Here is a 25500-nt window from a genome sequence, read left to right as displayed (position 1 = left end):
TGAACGGCCCCTAAGAAGAATACGTTTTCTTTTATATTGTTTGACAAATATTTACAAGTCTTTAAACCAGTGGTGGCCAACTTGTGTGCCGCGGCACACTAGTATGTAGCCGAATATTATTGAAAATGCCAAAAATCGTTTGCCTAGTGCGGTTTTGGTAGAGGCAAACCAAGGTGTGCCGCGAAAAATAAAAGGTTGCTCACCACTGATATAAACACAGATATCTAGTTACCGCAACCAGAAATCCTAACAACAAGATTAATTTAATCTATTTTGAATGTTTTGCATTTTACAATAACAATCTTGTAGCTTAAGATATTTACAAAAGATGTTATTCGAATGTATTAGGCCGATCCGAGCCCGAACAGACAATGAATGAATAAGCTCTCGAAGTTGAACATGCTTAATTTTATTGATTTATCATACTCTTGAGCTCACTTATTTATTTGAATATGCTTATTGCCTGTTTGGGTAGACTAGTGCTGACCATCGACCAGGAGCTCCAAAAGCTAAAGTGATCGCGCAGAACAGTCAGATGGAAAGTCCTTTATTGTAGCTTAACCTTTACCCCTAACAGGCAAAGAGTCCGCTTTTGGTACCGCATTAAAGCATGTGCTGTGCCAGTTAGAGCTCATAAAAGCATGATTGCAGTTAGTGAGTAGTAAGTGCTGACCGTGCCACAATCATGTATAGCCAGGGTCTTATCTATTTATGAATAAAATCGAAAGCCTTCCTCAAAAATTCTCTAAAATCAAATGACAAATAATCTCTAATTCTCTTTTGACAGGCAATAATGACTTACAGACAAAAGAGATCGTTAATCTTTTGAAATCATAAATAAAAATTTTGATATGTTACGAATTTAGGAGTGCCACTAATAAATTGCAAATCATTTGCATTCGATTTCGAACTTTCTCAATAACAAGGATCTACAACTTAATGCAATTCAGTAAGATTTCACGTTTTCTTGGTACGGAATGGTTATTGGGTGCGGGATGGAATGGGAATCAATGACCTGAACGGACTCTATCTCGTCCGCGATATCTGCGTACGGCAGGTGTCGTAAAAGCCTACAATTAAGCACAAAAAGACATCAAAAATGTTTAAATGTCAAGACCACGTTAATTAAGAATGTCACATGAACAATGGATCCAAAAGTAAAACGGTAATCAAAAAATCACAACAATGTATTAATAAACTAGTCATGCATGCATATTTATAAACTTCGTTATGCATTTCAAAAATTATTGAGCAAGTGGCCCGCTCTTGTCTCGCGAGTTGAACAGCCTGAGAGTCAAAATAATTATCTCAAAACCAGCAGTGCTCAATCTTAAGTTAAGTTGTAGATCAAAGTTAAATAATTGCAGATTCTAATTAATTACTGACTTGATGCAACTTTATGTATCTTGACTAATTTAACATATGATTTCCAGCACTAACAAGTCAGAGAAGCATTCGCTCGCGTGTTACTCTACTCATTCTCTTTTGGCTTACTTAGACAATTTCCTTATTACTATACAATCTTAACGCTCAGTTTACCGCGAACCATCGGACAGCTTAAACGCGTCAAGATTAAGAAGCCATTTAATAAATTTCGTCGGTCTATAAAAAAATATAATAATTATTATTATTTCAAGTAAATATTGCATAATTAATTTGAAAAAATTAAAGAGAAAGTAAATAAAAGTTTATGTCCAAAAAAATAAAGTATCAAATTGAACGGAACTAAAAGTTGTTATTATCGAGTCGAAATGTATGTCAACAAAAATTTTTACTCTCAGTTTTGGTTGTGACAAGAAGTTTCAATTAATTAAGAACTAGATTATCATTTTTGTGCTGGATATTTCAGGAAGTATTTGCGGATCAAATATTTATCCACGACTTAATTGAGTTTCTTGATCACTTTTAATGACCTATTTACTGAGCAGCCTTTGTGAATGTCGTTGAGCATGAACGAATATTGAAAGTGAATTGAGATGAGCTGGATGTGGCCATAAAAATTGGAATTGCTTACAATTCTTTGTTTGGCTTTTAGCAAGTCAATAAAGTTTTCATTGTTTTTGACTGTCTTAAGATGAGATTTGTCAACAGAATTAAATGATAGCTTAGAAGATATAGCATTGAAGTCATCAAGTGACATGACACAGCTCTCAGGAAATATATAGAGTTTATAGTCCATAAACATAACATTAAGTTGCCAAAATAGTTTTGTAATTAAAACTTTTTGAGTAGTTATTCATAAAATTATCTTAAAAGCATTTTCATTAGCTAATTTTCGGTTGTACTCAATTCAAGTGGAACGCATATACACGCATCTAGTTTTTAAATATTAAAAAAAGAATGCTTACTTAATGATATTATATCAATTAGGAATAGAAAATTTCCCAAAATTAGCTTCGTTAAGTGTGGGCAACATTTTGCATTTCATGACCTGGAAAAGGAATTCAACGAAAGAGAAGCTGTGCTCTCGCCAATAAGATACACACATATAACAATTTATAGCGTTTTAACTGTACAATCATGCCGAAAAAGTAAAAATTTGTTAATGAAAATATTAAATTGTCGGAATTTTATGATACAAACTTTCACTTGGCACACTAAAACGTAAAGCGAGAGAGAATCATGGAATGAACTATGCGAATGTGTACACACAAGTGGATAGGAACAAGCAAAATTTGATCATGAGTCTCAGATTTTCGTATTACTTACCTTGAATCAGATTGAATTAAGAAAGTTTAATAACAAAATTGCAGCTGGATTCTGCATTAGGAAGTGAGGTTTTTGATTGAATCAACGGTGCTGTTGCTTAATTGGTAAATGTCAGAGGTTTCGTAATTGCTAGACACAGATTCTGCAAAAATTGAGGAAATAGATCTAAAAGGAATTAAAAAATAAACAGCAAAAATTAAGAAGAATAGCAATACAATGAATCAAGGAACTTACTCTTTTGTTTCCAATGACTTAAAGTTCAAATTAATAGGAGATGTTAATCATCTGTTCAATTCATTAGCCTAAGTTCTTCCTGGATCTTAAAATTAAACACAAATTGATAATTAGCATGTAAGCATGCATTTTAGTAATTTTTGCTTCAAATTTACCCTTTTCTGGTGTTTTCTTGTTCATTAGATCTTTCGTGCCTTATCCTGTGCCTTAGTAGTCCTTCTTTGTAGGGTTAAGCTTTAAATTCAATGAAATTTACTAAAAATTCTTAAAAATGCTTTCTCTTGCAAAACTGTACGGATTACGTTATCCGATCAACTTGAAGTTGCCTACTAGGTTTCGATAAACTTAACGAAATAAAATTCAAATTTCCAATGATCGTTATCTTGTTTATGAGTAGATTCAATTCGGAATTGATTTGTTTGTAATCTTGGACTCAATCCCAGGATTCAGTAAATTTTAATCACATGTATGAAGCAACAAAGTAAAAAGTAGAACAAAAACCGACCAAAAATGCGTTCCAGTCACATATTGCATACAAGTCTTTCCAAAAACATTTCCAATTCCGTAAATGTGTAAGCATGTTCAACTTACAATCGGAGAAATGAGAATGAAAACACACGAAAGAGAGTTAAAAGTGGACAATAAAAAAAAAACAGAACAGCACATGATGCACGAAAAAAATTTCTTCTCGATAGTAAAACTTACGCTACGTTCCAAACGGGTTTTTTGTCTTCATTCATATGATTCACAATGTCTCGTAAATGCGCGCGAGACCAAAAGATAAACAAAAACTGCTCTCTTTAATCTTTATGTCTCAACAGTTACTTCTGTGCTTAATGGACTTTTGTTTTAATTGTAGATGGACGTTTATTTGTGTGATTAAGAAAATTTTGGATATGCTTGACAATATTTAAGTGCTGACGACTATAAAGATACATTTTTTGAGGAAAAAAGCAAGTGCTAAGCATATAAACAAACAGAAAGGTGCTAAAGTGATTGTGATAATTAAATTTACACGTACCTAACATTTACTTAAGTATGTCATTAAGTCGCATCTATTCGTTGAGAAAATTTCTCGCAAATTCCAGTCCAATTAATAATCTACGATGTATATCATCAACAAAAGAGTCCCGTGATAAATTGGCAACAAAGACGGACTCAAAAAATGAATGGAATCGAGCGTTAAGTGAAGCTGAAAAAATTGTCGGATATCAAACTTCATTTTTAAGCTTGAGATATCTGCTGAGTGACGAAATTACAAATCTAGCGCTACATTTAAGGTTAATATCAAGTTACTTGCGCAAATAAATGTCGCAAAATATCAAGCAGTGCTTACAAATTATCTTCATCTTTTTGTTTTTTAGAAAACTTGTTGGAAGTCCGCATCCACTTGTAAATACAGCGAAGTAAGTATTACAATTACAAAAAAACAATGTCCACGCACCGTAACTGGGTCAAATTATAAAATACTTATAATATGCTCGTAAAATTCTCAAAATGCGATGCAGCACGCTGATTAAAATTTACACAAAATGATACATTTACAAAGTAAAATTGTTAATTAAGTAATTCATATTTTGCGGCAACTCTTTTGTTGCATGACATCAATTACAATATGCCCGGGAAGCACACAGTATAGAAATGACTGAAAATTAAGTCTCAGGCCGACTTGACAATGGTCGACTAGACTCTAGCCTGAGGCCAGATTTAACTGAATCTGGTTTGGAGTCAGAGTCAAGCTGGCGTGGGTCCAGAGTCAAGCAGGCGTGAATCCAGAGTCATCCTGGCGTGGATCTAGAGTCAAGCTGACGTGAGTCTGAAATCAAGTCAACATGGAATTAGAGACACGCTGGCCTGGGCTCCGTTTTAAGGCCATTGATACGCCATGTGCTTCCCGGGACTGGTGGCTTTTAAAGAATTACAAGCAAGTAATTGCTGTTGTTATTCATGCTATATTGATTATGATGTTTACACCATACCTGAGCAACATACATCTACCGAGCAGTACACTCACTATCAAATACCTGACCGGTGTGACTATGACATGGGTCTGGATTTAAACCGAATGTTGCACCAGGCCGGCGTGATTCTGACTTTTGATTCACTTTAAATTCGGCATCAAGTCAGAGTCAGTCCGGCCTGAGGCTGGATTTTTGATCGACTAACTGAAATTGTTGCTTAGAAGGTATAGAGCTGAGCTTTGGTACTGTCTCGGAATGATGATAATAACAATACAATTAATCAACTCAAACTTGCCACAAAAGCTTTAAGATTCAAACTTTTCAAAAGCTCCTAATTTTCTAAGCTTTTATAAAAAGCTCATCAACTTTTTTTGCAAACATTTAAAAAGCTATCAAATGTATGAATATTTATGTCAAGCTCATTGACTATTTAAATGCTACCGACCTTCCACAAAAAAATAAGAAAGGCATAGATAATAGCTAATGAATTAAATATAATATTTTTTTTAGATCTTTAATTTATGGAGAAAACAATCTTCAAACTTGGGGCTTGATTGTACTCCTTGTGTCAAAAGCCGTGGGACAATCACCGGAAGTACGTGATATGGAACAAGACAAAAGTGCCGGCGTACTTATTTCGCAGAGGACATTGGCAGAAGTTGTTGAGATGGTACGAACTGCAAATCTCATCCATAATGGTGTATTCAACCTGCAGCATCTTCAAAATTCTGGAAATAATCTGTCATCGGATTCAGACATGATTTTTGGCAATAAAATTGCATTGCTGGGTGGTGATTATCTGTTGGGAAGTGCTTGTGCGCAGATCGGACGACTGAAGTAAGTATTGATTGTTTTTCTTAATATTATCGGAACTGTTCAATCAAAATTTTATTATTTTTGACTACTTTGATCAATTTTATATCATTTTGATTAGTTTTACACCCTTGAAATTACCTATCCAAGGGGACGAAACTAATCAATCATAATTTGATCATTTTTGACTATTTTTAATCAATTTTTGATCAACTTTGATTAGTTTCACACCCTTTAAACTACCTTTCCAAGGGTATGCAACTGATCAATCTAAATTCTATCATTTTTGACCATTTTAATCATTGTTGATCAATTTTGCCATTTTTCGATTAGTTTCACACCACTAAAGCCACTTATCCAAGGGAACGTAACTAATTCATCAAAATTTGATCATTTTTGACTACTTTGATCAATTTTTATTCAATTTTTGCTTAGTTTCACACCCTTGAAACTGCATAACAAATTAGTTTTAAATCTTTATTGACTTATTGATCTCATTGAGATTTCAATGATCAGTAAAAGTCAATAGATTGATCGCAGTAGCATACATAATAAGCCAATACTCAAGCTGATGAATACATTGACCCTTTTCAAAATCGAATGATGTAATGCTGAATATTAGCATTAATCAAATTAGCATAGAAATGGACATTTTTGTGCGATTCCTGCGTTTTGCATATATATATTTTTTTGCAGTCGATGGCTGAGTTGTGGTCATAGTAATATTTGATATAATGGTTTAGAGCAGTGATGGTCAACTTGTGTGCGACGGTACATCTTGATGGTATGCTACCACCGAAAACGTACCGATTGCCGTCGATTCATGGCTTTTTCTAAGAAATTCGGCAGCACACTAGTGTGCCGCAGCACACAGGTTGTGCAACCCTGCTTTAGAGAGTCAAAATCATCATTTTATTGCTCATGCATAAATAAAGTTTTCAAAGTTATTTGGATAGACTTTCAAAAAAATATATTTTTGTCCACCTTGGATATTAGATTCTTAATATTTGCGTACCAACGCAGTTATTGTTTTATGATAAAAATATCGGAAATATTTAAAGCCAAAAATTTAAATAGTCGTAAAGAAAAACAGGAATTTTTTAATTTCACATGTGTTGCTTTACAGCACGTTGATTTTTATTACGGATCATCGACATTTTTTTGTGTCTATGAGAAACTTGACGAGACTTACTTCTCATCATATTCTTTGTTTTGGTTCTAAAAATATTAATTTGGTCATTATCATATTGAGACGATTTACCGGTTTTAAAGAACTAGTCAAATACAGGCTTTTGTCCATTAATGAATTGATAATTATTGAATGGGGATTTTATACCTAAATTAGAATTTTAAATTGCATTCAAATTTATTCTACTATTAGCCCGAGTGACACAAATGAAGAAGGCTTCGCTATGGTTGCCTATAGCGTGCTTTGCCGTGGCTATAGAATGACGTTGCAGAGCATATAGATTGCCGTTGCAGAACCTATAGAGTGCCCATGCGGAACCTATAGAGTGCCCATGCGGAACCTGTAGAGTTCCGATGCGGAACCTATAGAGTTCCATTGCGGCACTTATAGAATTCCATTGCGGAACCTATAAAGTTCCGTTGCGGAACCTATAGAGTTCCGTTGCAGAACCTAAAGAGTTCCGTTGCGGAACCTAATGAGCTCCGTTGCGGAACCTGTAGAGTTCCGATGCGGGACCTATAGAGTTCCGTTGTGGAACCTAATGAGTTCCGTTGCGGAACCTGTAGAGTTCCGATGCGGAACCTATAGAGTTCCGCTGCAGAACCTATAGAGTTCCGTTGCAGAACCTATAGAGTTCCGCTGCAGAACCTATAGAGTTTCGCTGCAGAACCTATAGAGTGCCGTTGTGGAACCTATACAGTGCCGTTGCGGAACCTATAAAGTTCCGTTGCGGAACCTATAGAGTGTTGCTGCGGAGCTTAAAAAGTGCCATTGTGGAGACTATAGAGAGCCATTGCGGAGCCTGTAGACTGCCATTGCTGATTCTATAGCGTGCCGTTTTGGAGACTACTTCATTTGTGTCGCTCGGGCTATCATCCATGATTAAGATAAATCTTTAAACAAAGGAACCTTTGGAATTGATTTTAATCAAGAAAAACTTAATTCTCTATTTACAGAAATCAAGAGCTGAACGAGCTTATGTGTACAGCATTTAGAGATATGGCTGATTCACATTTTATTGGATGTCGTGATACACAAAATAATCCAATTCCATCAGATCCGCAAAAGAAAAAAGAAGAATATAATTTGCACAATAATCATGATGACATTCCAATTGATCTCATTGACAATAAGAAGCCATTCAGTTTGAAGGATGTTATGGGTAGTCCAGAAGATGAGTGGACATTAAGACATACATTAGCAGAAGGAACACTTCTTGGTAAGAGTTGTCAAAGCGCACTGCTGTTAGCTAAAAAGCCAGAAGAGATGCAAAAGGTTGCTTATTTCTTTGGTAAACATTTGTCACTGGCATGGCAAGCATGTATGGATCTTGAACCATTCAGATTGAGTGAATTACCATCAGATGCTAAATTCAGCTTGATATCAGCTCCAGTTCTATTCCACCTTGAGTATGATCCATCAATTTATGAAGAAATTAAGAAAGGCGTTGAGTCTGTCAATAATATCGACTTCCAAAAACTGCATCAAGCAATTCAGAATGGACCTGGCATTGAGAAGACGAGAGAATTGCAAAGTAAACATTCCATGCTGGCAATGACGGAACTTTATAAATTTCCGCCTTCAGATGCTCGAACAGCGCTCGAAAACATCATTATGGCTATGCAAGAGAACTAAAAATTCTTAATTTATATAAAATATATTCTACGATATGCTTAACTGTTAAATGTGTACAACTTTTAAAGATCAGATTTTGTTTTTTGTGCATCTTTCAAGGAAGTTACCATCCGGTTTTTCGAAATTTTACGATAAACCTTCCAAGATTCAAGTTTTCAATTTATATTCTGCGAATATGGTATTTTGGCTTATAGATCTTATCAGAGTTGTTGAAAGTTGGGAGATAGCTGTTTACTTATTCCAGAGGTGGCACTTTCTGAAGATTGGTTGAACAAACAAGGATATGCTTATGGGTATGCGCACTATATTGAATGTGCTTAATTATAATGATTGAGTATACTCATAAGTCGGTCATCAGAGCTCGAAGTTGATTTAGATTTTGTATGGAATAGTAAACTCGACTCCAAACAAAACATGATCCGAATTCAAGCTCTGTTGTTCATTTAGGTGATCATGCTGATTGCCTTCTAGGGTTATCATTTAGAAGTTGGGACTTTTCGTCAATGGCTCATTTTGCTATTTTCCCCCCACTCAATGAAAGACAATTGAAAAATCAGTTAAATTCGTTAAAAATTCGAAATTTTAGAGGGGAATTTACAATGTCTCGATTTTTTTGATTGTTTACAAAACATTCAAATTGAAAACATTTAAATTTACCTTTATTTTATTACATTTGACAATGATAACCATCGATTAAAGGGTTTTCTATCTGATATTCTATTAATTAATAGAGAATTTGTTATTAAAAGCCTGTTTCCTTATGAATAAATTACAATTTTTTTCGAACTTATTTTCCCGCGTTCGAAAAAGAGGATCAATTTCGAAGTAATTCTAACATGGAAAAGGCCTGCTCTCGAGAGCTTGCTCACCTTTAATATTCTAGATAAGCATGCTCGTGAGAGTTGCTTTCAGCTTACTCTGCTCTTGGGAGCAAGCTTTTTACTTGTTAGGGAAAGGTTTTTCGGAGAACGATACCAAGACTTTCTAGTCTCGAGCTTGTCAATAGCGAGACTTTGAAGAATTCCCTTGTAGTCTCAGTTTCGGTTTCATTCTCGAGAATTCGTCAAAGACTTCGTGAAATCCTATTCCGAAGAATAAATAACAAGTTATCCTTCAATAGGTTTTCACCTTCTGGAAGCTTTAATTCATAAGCTCCATCTCCCATCATTCCAACTCTGGTTCTTATCGCCTTAATAATGCATTCATGGTTGCAGATTTATATTCATAAAGTTTAAAAAATTTTGTATAAAAAGTATTTGGCGCAAAAAATTGTTGAATAATTTTATAAATATATATTTTGAATCTTAATTAAGTTTGATATTTTGTCAGAGTTTTCACTATCAATAAAATATTTATGAACTTGCAGTTGTGTTTGCAAAAATTTAACACAAAAGTAAGGATTATCGCATCGACATATACAACACTATTTTCTATTTCTCCCAAAAAAACGTTTTTTACACGTGTTTTTGGTCATCTGATTAAATAAAATCAGCGCATACCGCAAAAGAGATTGTAGTAAACCGGTCTGAAAATAGTGGAAACTCAAAAATATTATTCTATCATATACAACTGTCGATCCTAACACACATGGACGTCAAAAAAGGCTATAAAAGACAGTGCGTTCTATGGACGGATTCCCAGTTGATAATCAATCGTGCTTTCGTGCCTTACGGAGACAAAAAAAGGATATCTTGTTAATTATTATAAAAATTCATTCAAATGCATCCATTAAGTGATTAAAGGAATTGCCTTAAATAATATATATATTAATCTGTGGAACTGATTATAATCACATGTCATAAATACTCAAAAAATTTGTAATAAAAAAGTTGAAATTTTGTATAAAAAAATGGCATTAAGGAAGTTATATTCATCAAGTGCAGTTCTATTTAATGCTAGACAATTTTCAGTTACATCCTTTAAATGTAAAGAAGCTATTGAAGCTAAAAGTGAAGTTCGTCCTAATTGGGATCGTGCAATTGAAGATGCAGTCAAATGTGTTGGATATCAAACACCTTACTTAACATTAAGGTACTTGACAAACGACAGTGATGTAAATTGGTTCGAAAATATGGAGAAATTGGATCAGTCTACACATCCGATGAAACATACAGCCAAGTAAGTTGAAGAAAATTTGTGTTTTATGGACATAAATGCATGTTATCCTTGATAAATCCATTCTGAGATCTTTGTGGACAGCATTGATATATGTATCAAATTACTGATAATAAATAAACAATGATCCTTGAGTGACACAAAGTTGGAAGAGAAGACCATATGCAGTCAATATGGATTTTAAATTGAAATTCAAACTTTCTGTTGCTTCCTGGTGTCTTTCGGAAATTTTCCATATTGAAGTCAATTGTGTGCTTCATAAAAAATCCCTAAAAATGAGTCGAAATCAGCTGTCACGGTTCCAACAAGGCAACTTCACGTGACGGTCTTGACAAGGCACAGTTACAAAGGAGTGTTGCCCTATCTAACCCATTGTGTTGTTCGGGCGCTTTTCCTTAAAAAGTAATTATCTGAGCAAGTTATTGATTAGAGCTTAGTTTAGATCAATGCTTAACGCAAGGTTAACTTCGATTTCAATTTTATTTAGAATTTAGTGAACTTTTATATGCAAATTTCAAGTCGGCTTTGAGCTCCGAATTAGAAAGGAAAGATTTCAGTCACTTTTTTGTTTGTTCAGGATGCAATAAAGATTCACCTTCTATTTGCCTTCTATAGCAATGATTCATAGTCGATAAATATATATGATCATCTAAAGTAGTGTAGTTCAAACTTTACGCCGACGAATTTTATTTTGGAAATACGATGAATCACATATCGTGTATGGTTTCCGTCATGGCTTATCACCAAGGTGTGCCGTGGTACAAGAAAATTTTGGACAACACTGATCTGAAGCAGCAATAAACTGATAATTTGAAACTTCCTGGAAATTGAGTCAATTTGATTCGAATTTATATAATTCAATGGCTTCCTGGCTGGATAAGACACGAAATCATAGCAACCAGACATCGTAGTGAGCTTAGATTTGAATGATTAGCTTAGTCTCAACAAGCTACTTGCTTATTGATTGATTGGTATCTTAAAACCATTAAAAACGCCTTAATTAATGCTTCTCAAATTTTGTAAGCATGTTTTGCTTGAAATTTGCATACGAACCTCGATGCATTTGACGGTCAATCTTTAAAATAAATTGATTTTTGTCAAATTTCCCAATTTATTGGGATTTATTTGATAGTCTAATACTGATTTATATGCAAAAATGCACTGCTATCTCTTGATCAAATTCAAGGACTTCTACCATCAATTCTACAACATCCTTAAACTTTGCATAAATTTCCAATTCTTGCCTCAAATTTCAAGTAAATCCAGTTAACTCAAACAAATTAAAAAGCCTTAAAAATAGTCAAAAACATTCATGGATCAAATAGAAAATTTATTCGTAGATGCTTTCATCGCTGATGGTGTAAATAAAAATTCCAAAGCCTGGCCACGAATTGTCTGTTTTAAATGAAAATGACTTTTTTTCGCGATGCTGATTATAATATCCAATGGAATCAAACCCGAACAGCACAATGCATAGCGGTGAATATGCTTGGCATACCTAGTATGTTGTCTAGGGCATCATGTTCCCTATTGACGGTGTGTTCTCGATTGACGGCATCTTGAAGATTGATTTTGACTCATTTATACAGCACAACATGCGGCTCGTGTTATGCTGCTCGGGATATGTCCATATAATCATTTTATAACTCTGTTATGTCAAGTTGCTGCTTCACAAGTTGGATCAACTTCGTTGATAATTGAAGATCGCTTCTTCAACTTTAACCGTGCAAAGCTATCAAACTGTGCATTAATCACATATACATCTATTACTACCAAAATGTCATGTAAACTCTTTGTTCATTATGATTTATGCATATCATTAGTAGCTCATTTGACCATAATCACATAACTCGTTTCGCTAAGATCATCTGATGTCTGTTTCGAGAATGATAATAAGTTGCGTATCATATTGGCACGCAAAACCTGTTCACTAATCTAGACACCTGGTCGCATGATGATTATTAAAATGTTTTTAATGATTACAGAATTCTATTCGCACAAGGCAAGGCCAATGTTAATCAAATGTGGGGTCTGGTTGTTTTACTCGTCAGTAAACTTGCTGGATATCCAACAACACATATGTGGAAAGAGGCTGATTTTGATCGTGATACTGGAATACTTAAGTCACAAAGAGTTCTTGCCGAAGCTGTTGAAGTTACATCATCGGCTAATGAGATTCATCGTGATGGAGTTTTAAATATGCAGCATCTTAACATGGCTGGAATGAGCTTGGACAATGATGATTTGTTGATTTTTGGAAATAAAGTAAGTTGATTGTGATTATTTAAAGATTCTTATCAGAGGTTGAAGCCAAATTGAGTTTAATCCAGTTCTCTTGAGCTTAGGGTTCGGTCAAGAACCGCTGACTTGCTTTTCCTGTGTTTTAGATGCTCGGACCTGTAGTTTTTGGCTATACCTTATAGTTCGTCCAAGATTGCAGGTCTCAATTTTCAACTGCATCTAATTTTTCTCCCCAATAATGCAGGCCTGCAGTTTCGTACAACCCTACTAAATCCGATTAAAATTTGCATTATTTTCTGCTTGCTCTTGTGAAGTCTACCGTTTCATACAAATTTCAATCGATTGTTAGCTAAATGTGGCAAGATAAATTTGGTTTCGACTTCTGCAGGCCTGCATTCCCTGTACTTTATATTTCGCAGGCATGCATTTTTGGGTTGTTCCTTATACTTCGTCTAAGGTTGCATGTATGCAGTTTTTGACAAACTCCTAATAAAATCGATTAAAATTTGCATGCAATTTTTTTCTGCTGGCACTTGTGAAGTATATCATTTCATACAAATTTTAATCGATTCTTGTCAAACTGTGGCTAAATCAATTTGGCTTTGACTTCTCAGCCAAGACTCGTAGGCCTGTATTCTCTGCAATTTAGAGTACGCAGTAATCCAGTTTAAGGCTGTATGGCTGTATGTAAATTATGTGTAATTTGTCCAAGGCTGCCGGCTTGTAATTTTGGGCTTCAACTCTTTAAACTCTAGATTCTTATAATTGACAATAATTCCTTTCAGATGGCAATTCTTGGTGGAGATATATTAATTGGATTCGCTTCTATTCAAGTGTCGAGATTGAGGTACTTAACACTTTTTGCATTATTTTAGCTTTAACAGCCAACTCACTTGGGTCATCACGTGAATCTTGAGTTAATACTTTCAATTTTTTCTTAATTTATGCAGAGAATATAACGTTAATGTGTTATTAGCAACGGCTGCAAGAGATGTCGCCGATTCAAACTTTATTGGTATGCAAATATCCATCAATATTAAGAATATTCATATTCACGTGCCTTTTTTTTGTGTATTCGACAGGTGAGCGAGATAATCAAAACAATCCACTTCCATCGGATCCGTTCAAGAAATTTGAAGAGCAAAAGAAGAATCCAAAAATCTTTGAAGAAGTATCAAGTGATCAAATTGATAATACTTTGCCGTTTAAGCTACACGACATTATGGGATCAGCTGAAAGTGAATGGAGATTGCGTCATACGCTTGGCGGTGGAACTCTACTCGGTAAAATTTGTCAATCAGCATTACTAATGGGCAAGCATACTGAGGATAAGCAGAAGGAGATTTACTTTATGGGCAAGCATATGTACCTTGGATATCGTGCTGCAAGTGATTTGAGTATATTCAGGTCTGATGAACTTCCTGCGTCCGGAAAGTTCTCGCTAGTCAGTGCTCCACTTTTGTACCATCTTGAGGAAGATCCATCACTGTATGAGGAAATCAAAAAAGGCTCAGAATCCATCGAAGACATCGATTTCGCTAAAATCCATAAAATTGTCAGGAACGGACCAGGAATGGAAAAGACGAAAGAACTGCTCAGCAAAAATAATTTAATTGCATTTACGTTGCTACACAAATTTCCCGAATCAGACTCGCGACGAGCCATTGAGAACTTGATATTAGCATTAGGAAATTAATTAGCATAAATGGATATCCTTCAATCTCCATAGATAAAGATGATTCAAAAATGATTGAGTCAAGAAGTCCACCAAAGAATCATCAAATGAGAATGGATGCGCAGCTATAAAAACAATGTTATATAATCGCGGATATACATTTCTCATCACTTACGTAAATAGATATACAGTTTAAAATATATTTAAATAAGATACAATCGGAAGCAATGATCGAAAAAAATTTTGGAAGTTTAACGTGATAAATTATTGTATTTCTTTTTATGGTGTAACTTTATCATCCCTAACAGGCAGGAAGATTGCTTTTGAGTATTTTAGTGGTATTTCTGTATCCTAACAGGCAAACAGCATGTTTTTAAGGTACAGAAATAACACTCTGTATCCTAAGAGGTAAAGAGACCGCTTTCAGGAACTGGATTAGTATTTCTGTACCTAGAAAGCATGTTCTGTATTCTAACAGGCAAAAAGCATGATTTCAAGGTATAGAAATACCACTCTGTAGCTTAACAGGCAAACAGCATGCTTTCAAGATACAGAAACACTTCGGTACCTAAAATCAGTCTTCTTGCCTGTTAGGGCAAGTGCTAACACAATTCTAGTTTCAGAATAGCCATTTAATTTATAATTATGCAAATTTAGTTCATTAAGCCAAAAAAAAAAAAAACTTTATTAAATATCAAATATTTACAAAGCATACTCAAGTCTTTTTATTCTTTAATCTTCATTCATATCCATTAGCTTCTTAACTTGTAAGACAGTCACTGAATGTATTTTGTCATCAAATTTGCACATTACATTCTTACCGTCAATTTGGAAGTTGTAAATTTGTGATAAATACTTTTCGCGTACATAGACAGAACGTGGATCGGATTGAAGGATTTCCTCAATTGATTTTTGATTGACATTGAGTTCTTTGACTTGTTGTTGGGATGTTTCAGAGAATATGACTTTCAAATGTTTACTTTCTTTAATCCAATCGGGAATCTTTACATCATCGTCGTCTATACTGTTCATTTGTGTAACAGATGATGTTGATGATGTCATGGCTGAATATTCATTTTCTTCTCCGTCAGGATCCTCACGTGTCTTTATTGGAGTACTATTCGAGCTATTAAGTCCAGATGCTACAATCTTCTGTGGACTATCATATTGTGGAATGTATGGTTTAATGTCCAAAACAGGTGTTCCGTCAAGCATGTCTGTTCCATAAAAATAAATTGTTGTACCTTCTACTCTATCTAATTTGACTAGAGACATGCCAATGAGATTTGGTCGATGAGGACTTCTTGTTGCAAAAACTCCAACTGATTCACCTTCTAGTCTTGGTGGATATACTTTTGGTTTTGCATGCGATTCATTCTTATGGAAGTTGTAAATAATCCAGAAATGACTAAATTCATCTAAACTATTAAGACATAATTCTGGATTTGAGAATAAATCCTTATTAATCTCTAATTTAGATTGAATTGTTCCAGCAACGCTTGCTTGTCTTGGAATTGCTCGTTTCTCTTTGAAAATAGTATTCACATATCCAATGGCATTAAATTGAATTGAATCATTGGCCGGCTTTTCTATTTTCTTTGGACTAACAGGTTCTACTTCTTTTGCTGAGCACTCGCCACACTTAAAGTCTTTTAATATATTCCTAACAGCCTCTATTTCCTTTTTATGGACATGATTTAATGAATTTAATTGAGATCTAAAATGATAAAATTTAATTAGTCAACGAAAAAAGTGATTGGAAAGTAAAAAATTCACCTTAAATTTGATATTTCATCCCTAGCTACTTTCAGCTGTAACTTCAATTTATCTAATTCACTTGCCATCACTTGAATATCTTTAAATTAATTTAAATGCATTAGTTTATTGCAAAATAAATTTTACAAGAAATTTCAATGATTTTTTTCCCAAACAAATGCCGAGATGACTGAATTTTATGAAAATCAGTTTGAAAAAATTATGACCGTTATTTTTATTTTCATTTGAAATGTTAAAAGTTGTTATTGTCTCGGTTTTCTTATTATTCCTTATAAAAACAGAAAATAAAGCTATCAAAGAGTTAACTTTATTGCCCACGTGCTGGATGACTGACTTATGACAAATGATTTTGTTGGGTTCTTCTGATGTTGAGACTTTCTCAGCTTCCATCACGATAAAATAGTTTTTCTAGAGCTTTTAAATTGATCATTACAGAATGGTATCCAGAAATTTATTGAGGGAATTGGGATTTAATTGTTTGAGTATGAATCACCAAAATTTAGGTCGGGTTTTGAGATTTTTTCATACAAAATTCCTTTGCAAATTGAAGATTTCTCTTCAAAAAGAAGAGGAAATGGGGATGACCTAGATCAAAGGGATATTGGATTTCCAACTATAGGAAACCGGGGTTGACCTCCTAACTTCTCCTCCCCTAAAGCCTTGTTTATCAGAATTTTACGTTCAACGGCCTCCCACGTGCCACCACTAGTACGACTCCTAAAATGCAATGCTCACTATTATTACCATAAGATTTAATTATTTAACATTAGCAATTTAAAATTATTATTTATTGTTATTTTGGTTTTTCCAAAAAAATCCATCCTAAGTATTGGATACAAACAAGAATGCTGATTTTACGTCATATAACAAATTATACAGACTCACACACACACACAATGCGCTTTCCCATTTGACATTACTTCTTCTTCCTGTGTGCTTATAAATTCTGCAACATTTAGAATCATTCAAACCAGTCTTTGGAAGTCTTAGAACCAAAATGTTAAAACCCGAGCGACACACATGAAGAAGAAGGCGTCATGGTGTATTTGAGGCGCCGCTTTGGAGTTTTTAAAGCGCTGCTAAAGCTCTTCAATTAACATCAAATGGAAGGTGATCTATAAGGCAGCCATATGGCAGTCTTCCTCATTTGTGTATCTCGGGAAATATTCTTTAATATGCACAACAACCAAAATATATACATTGACATATGAAAAAGCTATAAAAGACAGTGCATTTCCCCCGCTGTATTCAGATAGATTTTGATGTTGAAGATTATAACGTGCGAAATAAAAGGTTGAATCCATAAACAGTGATCACGATGACATTAAGAAAATTAGTTCTAACAAAAAATTTTATTTTTAAAAAACAAAATTTAAGACATTTTTCATTAACAGCTTCAAAATGTGAAGAAGCTGTAGCATCACAAAATAAAGTTCGAATAAGTTGGAATCAAGCAGTTGCTGATGCTATAAAATGTGTAAATTATCAATCGCCGTTTATAGAGTTAAGTAACATGAGTGTAGACAGAAATATCAGTTGGTTCAAAAATTTGGATAGATTGGAGCAGTCAGGACATCCGATGCGTGAAATTGCCAAGTGAGTATTATTATTAGTGTCGGATATAGTTCACTCATTAAGGGGTCCGTTTAGTTATTATGATGAAAAACAGTGAAATTGTATTAGTGGTCTAAATGGTAGAGATTTGGTCTTACATACGTGCGAAAGGTCGTGGGTTCAATCCCAGGTTGTGTCTAATTTTGGAAGCTCTTTTTCCAAATTTACTGTTCTAATTACGAAGCTCGGTTTGTGTGTTGTGGGTGTAGCTTTGAGATCTTTGGTACATAATGTGTCTCTATTGCTAGTAACTTATTTCGTATTCCTTGGCAAAGACGTGCTAGAGTTCTTTGCCGCATTTAGATTTCGTCGAAAGCTGGATTTGTCTTTAGATAACTTCTGCCAGTTTCTAATTCTCAGCCCTTAATACCTTATGGGGGTGTGGGGTTCTAGATTTTCGTTTTTTTGTGTAACCTAATGCAATACGTCGGTCCCTTACCCCAAATTATCGCTGTTTCAAAAATGGCACTTATTTTTTGAAATTTGAAGGAATTTTCCCCAATTTTTATGAAAATCTAACGAATTTTTTGAATTTATATTAATATAGTTTCAACCCCCTTTTTGAGTAACCCTTTTTGTGGAGGTTGGAGGGCTATTTTTAATAAAACTTTATTTGTTTTCTTTAATTTCATTGAAGTTGGGTTCAAATAACTCCAAAAATCCATCACAAATAGCCGTTAGAGAATTGAACTAAAAATTCCGACTGTTGGATATAAATTTTTATTAATTTATTCATAATTTTGAGTAATTTGAACTGAAATGGCAATACTAATGATAAATTGCATTATTTAAATAAATTTAATAGCTGAAATGTTAGATTTAAGCTTTACTAAGACGATGACGAAACTTGTTTGTTATTTATCTTCTTTTTCCTGCGTATGTCAAGCATATTGACGCAATCACTGACTAGACGTTCTGCTGTTAATCGATCATTGACTCTTAATATTCATGTATCTTATAGAACACTTTTTGATGCTGGAAAAGGAAATACGAATCAAATGTGGGGTATAGTAACATTGTTAGTAAGCAAACTTGCTGGATATCCAATAACAAATTCATGGAAAGAAGATGATTTTGATCAAGTAACTGGAATCCTTAAAAGTCAAAGAAGCATAGCTGACTATATTGAATTGACGGTTACTGGAAATGAATTTCATCGTGATGGTGTCCTTAATATGCAGCATTTAAATAAAGCAGGCATAAACTTAGATAATGATAGTCCTCTGATCTTTGGAAATAAAATAGCAATTCTTGCTGGAGACTTGATGCTCGGATGGAGTTCATTGCAAATCGCAAAGCTAAAGTAAGTGTTGAATTAATCATTTAAATAACTTAATTTTTAATGTTTCCTCTCCATCCACAGACATTACAAAGTGAATGCATTAGTTGCTGCTACTTTCAGAGATTTTGCTGACTCAAGCTTCATTGGTAATTCCTAAAATTCATTCCTTAATTTAAGCATTCAACTTACTTGCCTTTGTCATTTTAGGGGACAGAGACATTCAAAACAATCCACTTCCATCGGATCCATTAGAAAAGCTTGAAGTACAGAAACAGAATCCCAAAATCTTTGAGGAAGTCTCAAGCGATCAAATTGACATAATGCTGCCATTTAAGTTACATGATGTTATGGGAACAGCTGAAAATGAATGGAAACTACGTCATACACTTGGCGGTGCATCGCGTCTTGGTAAAAGTTGTACAGCTGCTTTAATACTTGGAAAGCATGACGAAGAAAAGCAGAAGGAAGCTTATTTCATTGGCAAGCATATGTACCTAAGTTATCGTGCAGCAAAAGACTTGAATATATTCAGATCAGATGTACTTCCTGCGTCTGGGAAATTCTCACTGATCAGTGCTCCATTATTGTTCCATCTTGAGGAAGATCCATCATTATTTGAGGAAATAAGGAAAGGATCAGAAACAATTGAGAATATCAATTTTGCGAAAGTGCATGAAGCTGTAAGAAATGGACCAGGAATGGATAAAACGAAGGAACTTTTGAGCAAAAATAGTTTAATTGCATTGACATTGGTCCATAAATTTCCAAAATCAGAATCGCAGCATGCAATTGAAAATTTGATATTAGCATTAGGAGATTAATGTATTATAAATGTATGATAAATATGTATACTTAGGGTGATTAGATTTCTGTACTCATTTTCTAGTTTGTAAGTATTATTTATTATCATTTAAACGACAATATATTGGAACCATATTGGATTAAAACAATAAAAAGAAAAACCTTGAAAAATTGTACAATTTGAATTGCTTGTTTCCTTCACTTAAGGACTAATGGATAATTTTGGTTGAGAGAGTATGGTTAGGATTCTATCTAAGTTACGTGTGAACATGACGTAATACTTTTCAGGTTCGTAATCGAGAGGCAATCTTGTAACTTTGATCTTGTATTTTTCTTCTGCTATATATAAATTCCTGACTCGTTCCTTAATCCAACGTTACCCAGATGCCCCAATAATGGCTTGATCTCGTACATTATACAGTCGAAATATCTGAACTTCCGAAAATGGAAAATTTGTATCTGGATGAGATTTGAACCCACGACTTCTGCTTTACCATACCAAATATGAGCAAAATACCTTACCTATTAGACTAGCAAGGCATTTTTGGTTCATTCACAAAATTGAGTATGATCAAAGCATGAATTTTGACTATTAAGGAAAATGAGTATAATGACATTTAACAACGATCTATGTGTGATTTCTAAAGATTATTCCTTACCTTTACCTATGATATATATGATATATATGATATATAGCATTGTTTAATTTTTGTCATTTCCAAAATGCCAAAAAAAATTTGCAAATCATTATAGCTTAAAACGGGCTTGTTCATCATCTTTTATTCCTGTTTTGCCTGCTAATATTTTTTTGAGTGCGATGTACGATAGACATATGGCATTAACTTAGAAGCGGCTTGTTTTTAAAAGAGGCTTAGCTGAGCCTCCAAAACTCGGCTGTGGCTGACTCTTCCGCTAAAGCTCGACCGTGACATTGCGACTAGAGGACGAGTTGACAAAAATACGTTAGAACTACATAGTCATCGACTGGACATTAACTTGCCATTAATTTCTTATAACGTAATTTTGTCCATTTGTGATCAGTTAAGGGATACCCAAATAAATGGAATTTTTTTGAGATATTTTTGGAGTTTCTATGCTTTTTAATGAGCCAATATTACACACATATCAAGTTCAAATTTAAATAAGGTTTAGAGACATCCAAAACAAACCATAACTACTGATTCTATTGAAAAGTTCTAGGAATCAGAACCTAGAAGATAGAGCTCTCGAGCACTTGGAAATTATAGAAAGATAGAGTTGTCTATTGACATTTTCTAAATGGGCTGGAAGTAAGAACGTTAGATCTTCGAAGAAGAATGAAGCAAACAGATTAATTTAATGATAGTTTTCAAAACACGGTATTAAGAAAACAGCTAAAAATATCTAGAAATTCTTTCATACTAGATTATCTGCCTTTAAAGGAATTTACAATTTACGACGATTTAGATTGATTTCATTGATGTAAAATCCCAAAAATTTGGGTGTAACGGCGGTATTTGTATGAATAATCTTATTTTTTCGTTGTAAACCAGTGGTGGGCAACCTGTGTGTCATGGAAATTTGCCAAATGAAACCTGTGCTTGAGCACCTTATATTCATACGCCTTAGGCGACTGTCTATGCTACATGTGCAGCCTTAAAAAAAGAAATTACATGAACAGTATGCTGTGTGAGGTTGCGATCGGGGATTATAAATAAGGTATGCCTCAAAAAAAAAGAAGATTGCCCACCACTGTTGTAAACTGTTGAAATTACGTCACGCCTTAAGCCACGATCATGAGATCAAGCCTAGAATCTTGTGATATTAGAACTTTGTTATTCTTGGTATATTTTTGCATATATTTTACATAATTCCATAATATTTTGCGAATAATAATCTTAAGAATCTTGATTTTTCGGGAGACCTACACATATACATGAGTATAATATATGAATTGTTAATAGATAGTAAAGATCTTTTGTATGAAATTCCTGAAAAATTGTTAGATTTAGTATTAAAATCTTACAAATCCAATAAATTACACTTACATACATGAAGCATGACGATAATCTTATTGATAATATATTTTAAATATAGAAATAAATAAGCGGACCAAAATAAAATAACAAATTCCAAAAAAACCGGTCGGTGACAATAACAATAAATGTAGAATCACATTAGTTCTATTCTAGAATACCTGTATGGTCTTTCCATTCTAACATTTAGTCTGAATGTTAACATATTAAGACACAGTGCGTATTCTTAGTTGACAATCGGACGAGTTCAGTGCAAGAGAAACAAGAGATAAAGCTACAATATTTTCTACAGCTACAAAATTTAGTTAAGTCGGTAAAAATAGTGAATTAAAGCTTAAAATGGCTTCGAGGAAGTTATTCTCAACCAGATCAGTTCTGTGCCTCAAACAATCCACAAGAAGAATTTCACTTTCATCCTACAAATGTGAAGAAGCTGTTGCATCTCAACGTGATTTACGTCTCAGTTGGGATTATGCAGTTGAAGATGCAATTAAGCATGTAGGATATCAATCGCCGTTCTTGAAGCTAGGCTACATGACAACTGACAAAAATGTCAATTGGAATAAAAATATTGAAAATTTGAAAAATTCTGGACATCCAATGTATGATACAGCAAAGTAAGTTCTAAATCAGGGGTGGACAACCTTTTGTTATTCGTGGCACACCTTGGTGGTTAGGATTGACTAAAGCCATACATGGCATATGGTTCAGGGCATTTCCAGCAATTTTTAGTGTGCCGCGGCACACAGGTTGCCCACCACTTCCCCAAATTATGATGCTTTTTCTATTCACGTGTTTTCTGAAGATTCCATTGACTGGAACTAGATTTGTGCATATCATTACTATAACCAGTTGTTTCTAAGATCTTTTCTTTTCCTATTTTGTATAATATTAAGTCTATGACTATCTAATGCTATGATTTTGAAGGATTTGCGATCATTGCACTCTATCTAACATTTTGTCGTTTTTTAGAATCTTATTGGCTAATGGCAAGGCTAATGTTAATCAGATGTGGGGTATTGTGATATTGCTAACAAGCAAACTTGCTGGATATCCAGCAACCAATTTATGGAAAGAAGATGATTTTGATAGAAATTCTGGAATTTTAAAAAGTCAAAGGAAGTTAGCTGAAAATGTAGAATTTATGACTACTGGAGATGACTTTCATCGTGATGGAGTTCTGAACATGCAGCATTTCCACAAATCAGGAATGAATTTAGATAATGATAACTTGTTGATTTATGGAAATAAGATGGCAATTTTAGCTGGTGATATGTTGCTCGGATATGCATCAATGGAAATATCAAAAATTAGGTATGTATTAATATTTTGAAGGGTTCAGTGAAGAACTGCAGATCTGCAAGGTACGGCACGATATAGTTCCATCCTTGGTACGGTACAATGGCACACCTGGCATGGCAAAGTGGCACTATACCGTACCACAAGTGTTCTATGGGTTCGAGACAGGTGCCATATCATGTGTTCCATTGTACCGTACCCGTGGTGTATCTATATCGTACCTTTTCGTGCTATACCGTACTGGTCAGCACAACCGTCGAAGAAATTGGCTGCTGGGCCGGGTTTTTGGTCTGCAGTACTGCAGTTTTGGACGAACCCTAATATTTTGTACCTTTTTAATCAATCTTTTCATTCAATCATCCTTTAAATCCACAGAAATTACAAAGTAACAGCATTAGTAGCTGCTTTTGCCAGAGATTTTGCTGAATCAACCTTCATTGGTGCGTCCAAAAAAAATTCATTCCTTAATTAAAGCAATTAAAAACCTTACTTTTGTCATTTTAGGAGACAGAGACATCCAAAACAATCCACTTCCATCGAATCCATTAGAAAAACTTGAAGTACAGAAAGCAAATCCTGAAATTTTTGAGGAAGTCTCAAGTGATCAAATTGACATAATGCTGCCATTTAAGTTACATGATGTTATGGGAACAGCTGAAAATGAATGGAAACTACGTCATACACTTGGAGGTGCATCGCGTCTTGGTAAAAGTTGTAAAGCTGCTCTAATACTTGGCAAGCACGACGAAGAGAAGCAGAAGGAAGCTTATTTTATTGGCAAGCATATGTACCTAAGTTATCGTGCAGCCAAAGACTTGAATATATTCAGATCAGATGTACTTCCTGCGTCTGGGAAATTCTCACTGATCAGTGCTCCATTATTGTTCCATCTTGAGGAAGATCCATCATTGTATGATGAAATAAGGAAGGGATTAGAGTCAATTGATAATATCAATTTTGCTAAAATACATGAAGCTGTAAGAAATGGACCAGGAATGGGAAAGACTAGAGATTTATTAAGTAAAAATAGTTTAATTGCCTATACATTGCTGCATAAATTTCCAAATTCGGACTGCCGTAGGATATTAGAGAATTTAATGTTTTCATTGGAAAGCTAAACATGCAAGTCACTTAACGTCACTAAACAGTCTTTAAGCTAATGTTGATAATATTGAATGACTAACGAAAACAAAAGTGTTTAAGAGGATATGTTGCTGTATATAACGTAAAAACGTCTAGTTGTGACTCGATTTAATAAATTAGTGGATGTATGGAATTTTTCGCATATGCTAATGAGGTTCTTTTTTGCGAATATTTTATTTGAATAAATCTAAAGCTTAATTTTCATATTTATGTATCTTATTAGAGATTATAGTGGACAGGTTTCAGACTAAACTTCCTATTTTGCAAAATTCTTCAGAATGATTTGTGATGCATATACATTTTAATGTTTGAGGTATACAGTATAGTAATATAGCATATTTCATATTGACCATAATTCAGCTAATCTGAAACCTTTTTTGTGTCACGGCATTCCTCAGTTCTAAAAAAATTTGAGGACCCAAAATATCAAACAAAAATATTATAAAGGCACACCAATGAAATATACATAAATCTGTTTAACTTTAAGGAGTGGACAAAAATACGTTAATGCTAGTCATCAACTGGTCATTGACTTGCTATCAACTAGTTAAAACGTATTTTTGTCCTATCGAGATTATAATGATTGAGCATAAATCTTAAAATCATGCGCAAGAAACACGGAAAGGTCTTAATTTGATAAATGCTATACTAGACATTTTAGCTATATGTAATTCCTGACTAAACCTGAAAATTAAAAAAAAAAAAAAAATGGGGGCATACTTAAGATATTTGGCGACACACCAATATGTCACGACACAAAATATTGATCATAGTTTACTAGGGTTTGCCAAAATTAGATCCACATAGATGCATAAATGCAGAAAACTGCAGGCCTGCGCATCTTGGCGAACACTTTAATTTACATCATCAGAATGACAAATGATTAATCTATCAAAAATTCGGCCTCAGACCACCGATCCTCTAATTTGATGCTGGATTCAGATTTTAGTTTATTGCCGTTTTGGACTACATTAGTGTGCGACCAAAATTTTTTGAAA

The 25500-nt window shown here is 34.2% G+C and overlaps 6 protein-coding genes across 6 annotated transcripts; 5 read left to right on the top strand and 1 right to left on the bottom strand.

The window, feature by feature from the left end:
* The first annotated feature begins 1545 nt into the window (after nt 1-1545).
* Nucleotides 1546-9081, top strand: LOC139086186 (all trans-polyprenyl-diphosphate synthase PDSS2-like). Its single transcript, XM_070634556.1, has 5 exons — nt 1546-1636; nt 3803-4223; nt 4308-4349; nt 5415-5741; nt 7863-9081. Exons 2-5 carry the CDS (start codon nt 3982-3984, stop codon nt 8539-8541), a joined length of 1290 nt encoding a protein of 429 aa, XP_070490657.1. The 5' UTR covers nt 1546-1636; nt 3803-3981; the 3' UTR covers nt 8542-9081.
* A 211-nt stretch (nt 9082-9292) lies between these two features.
* On the top strand, nt 9293-15286 carry LOC139086557 (all trans-polyprenyl-diphosphate synthase PDSS2-like). Its single transcript, XM_070635033.1, has 5 exons — nt 9293-10659; nt 12642-12921; nt 13683-13744; nt 13848-13912; nt 13980-15286. Exons 1-5 carry the CDS (start codon nt 10391-10393, stop codon nt 14591-14593), a joined length of 1290 nt encoding a protein of 429 aa, XP_070491134.1. The 5' UTR covers nt 9293-10390; the 3' UTR covers nt 14594-15286.
* LOC139086560 (tRNA (adenine(37)-N6)-methyltransferase) lies at nt 15231-16505 on the bottom strand. The gene is made up of 2 exons (XM_070635046.1): nt 16349-16505; nt 15231-16289 (listed from the first exon to the last, which is right to left on the bottom strand). The coding sequence occupies exons 1-2, from the start codon at nt 16414-16416 to the stop codon at nt 15305-15307; spliced, it is 1053 nt and encodes a 350-aa protein (XP_070491147.1). The 5' UTR covers nt 16417-16505; the 3' UTR covers nt 15231-15304.
* A 967-nt stretch (nt 16506-17472) lies between these two features.
* LOC139086258 (all trans-polyprenyl-diphosphate synthase PDSS2-like) lies at nt 17473-19415 on the top strand. The gene is made up of 3 exons (XM_070634665.1): nt 17473-17944; nt 18924-19265; nt 19326-19415. The coding sequence occupies exons 1-3, from the start codon at nt 17667-17669 to the stop codon at nt 19399-19401; spliced, it is 696 nt and encodes a 231-aa protein (XP_070490766.1). The 5' UTR covers nt 17473-17666; the 3' UTR covers nt 19402-19415.
* Nucleotides 19416-19564: 149 nt separating this feature from the next.
* Nucleotides 19565-20065, top strand: LOC139085786 (all trans-polyprenyl-diphosphate synthase PDSS2-like). The gene has a single exon (XM_070633937.1). It carries the CDS (start codon nt 19565-19567, stop codon nt 20063-20065), a length of 501 nt encoding a protein of 166 aa, XP_070490038.1.
* Nucleotides 20066-22231: 2166 nt separating this feature from the next.
* On the top strand, nt 22232-24652 carry LOC139086054 (all trans-polyprenyl-diphosphate synthase PDSS2-like). The gene is made up of 4 exons (XM_070634344.1): nt 22232-22677; nt 23033-23374; nt 23735-23799; nt 23864-24652. The coding sequence occupies exons 1-4, from the start codon at nt 22400-22402 to the stop codon at nt 24475-24477; spliced, it is 1299 nt and encodes a 432-aa protein (XP_070490445.1). The 5' UTR covers nt 22232-22399; the 3' UTR covers nt 24478-24652.
* The last annotated feature ends 848 nt before the right edge of the window (nt 24653-25500 follow it).

The sequence above is a fragment of the Chironomus tepperi genome, unplaced genomic scaffold (genome assembly GCF_022539635.2).
Source record: "Chironomus tepperi strain 1889 unplaced genomic scaffold, CSIRO-AGI_Ctep_v1 contig_9, whole genome shotgun sequence".
NCBI lineage: Eukaryota > Metazoa > Arthropoda > Insecta > Diptera > Chironomidae > Chironomus > Chironomus tepperi.
The sequence above is the reverse complement of the archived record's forward strand: the minus strand, read 5'-3'. Positions and strand labels throughout refer to the sequence as shown.

Excerpts from the sequence above, each read along its gene's own strand:
- LOC139086186 (XM_070634556.1), top strand. The coding sequence starts at position 3,982 with ATGTCATTAAGTCGCATCTATTCGTTGAGAAAATTTCTCGCAAATTCC. Across the intron at positions 4,224-4,307 it reads AATCTAGCGCTACATTTAAG|AAAACTTGTTGGAAGTCCGC; the intron begins GTTAATATCAAG and ends TTTGTTTTTTAG. Across the intron at positions 5,742-7,862 it reads GCGCAGATCGGACGACTGAA|AAATCAAGAGCTGAACGAGC; the intron begins GTAAGTATTGAT and ends CTCTATTTACAG.
- LOC139086557 (XM_070635033.1), top strand. The coding sequence starts at position 10,391 with ATGGCATTAAGGAAGTTATATTCATCAAGTGCAGTTCTATTTAATGCT. Across the intron at positions 10,660-12,641 it reads CCGATGAAACATACAGCCAA|AATTCTATTCGCACAAGGCA; the intron begins GTAAGTTGAAGA and ends TAATGATTACAG. Across the intron at positions 13,913-13,979 it reads CGCCGATTCAAACTTTATTG|GTGAGCGAGATAATCAAAAC; the intron begins GTATGCAAATAT and ends TGTATTCGACAG.
- LOC139086560 (XM_070635046.1), bottom strand. The coding sequence starts at position 16,416 with ATGGCAAGTGAATTAGATAAATTGAAGTTACAGCTGAAAGTAGCTAGG. Across the intron at positions 16,290-16,348 it reads GATGAAATATCAAATTTAAG|ATCTCAATTAAATTCATTAA; the intron begins GTGAATTTTTTA and ends TTATCATTTTAG.
- LOC139086258 (XM_070634665.1), top strand. The coding sequence starts at position 17,667 with ATGACATTAAGAAAATTAGTTCTAACAAAAAATTTTATTTTTAAAAAA. Across the intron at positions 17,945-18,923 it reads CCGATGCGTGAAATTGCCAA|AACACTTTTTGATGCTGGAA; the intron begins GTGAGTATTATT and ends TGTATCTTATAG. Across the intron at positions 19,266-19,325 it reads TTGCAAATCGCAAAGCTAAA|ACATTACAAAGTGAATGCAT; the intron begins GTAAGTGTTGAA and ends CTCCATCCACAG.
- LOC139085786 (XM_070633937.1), top strand. The coding sequence starts at position 19,565 with ATGCTGCCATTTAAGTTACATGATGTTATGGGAACAGCTGAAAATGAA.
- LOC139086054 (XM_070634344.1), top strand. The coding sequence starts at position 22,400 with ATGGCTTCGAGGAAGTTATTCTCAACCAGATCAGTTCTGTGCCTCAAA. Across the intron at positions 22,678-23,032 it reads CCAATGTATGATACAGCAAA|AATCTTATTGGCTAATGGCA; the intron begins GTAAGTTCTAAA and ends GTCGTTTTTTAG. Across the intron at positions 23,800-23,863 it reads TGCTGAATCAACCTTCATTG|GAGACAGAGACATCCAAAAC; the intron begins GTGCGTCCAAAA and ends TTGTCATTTTAG.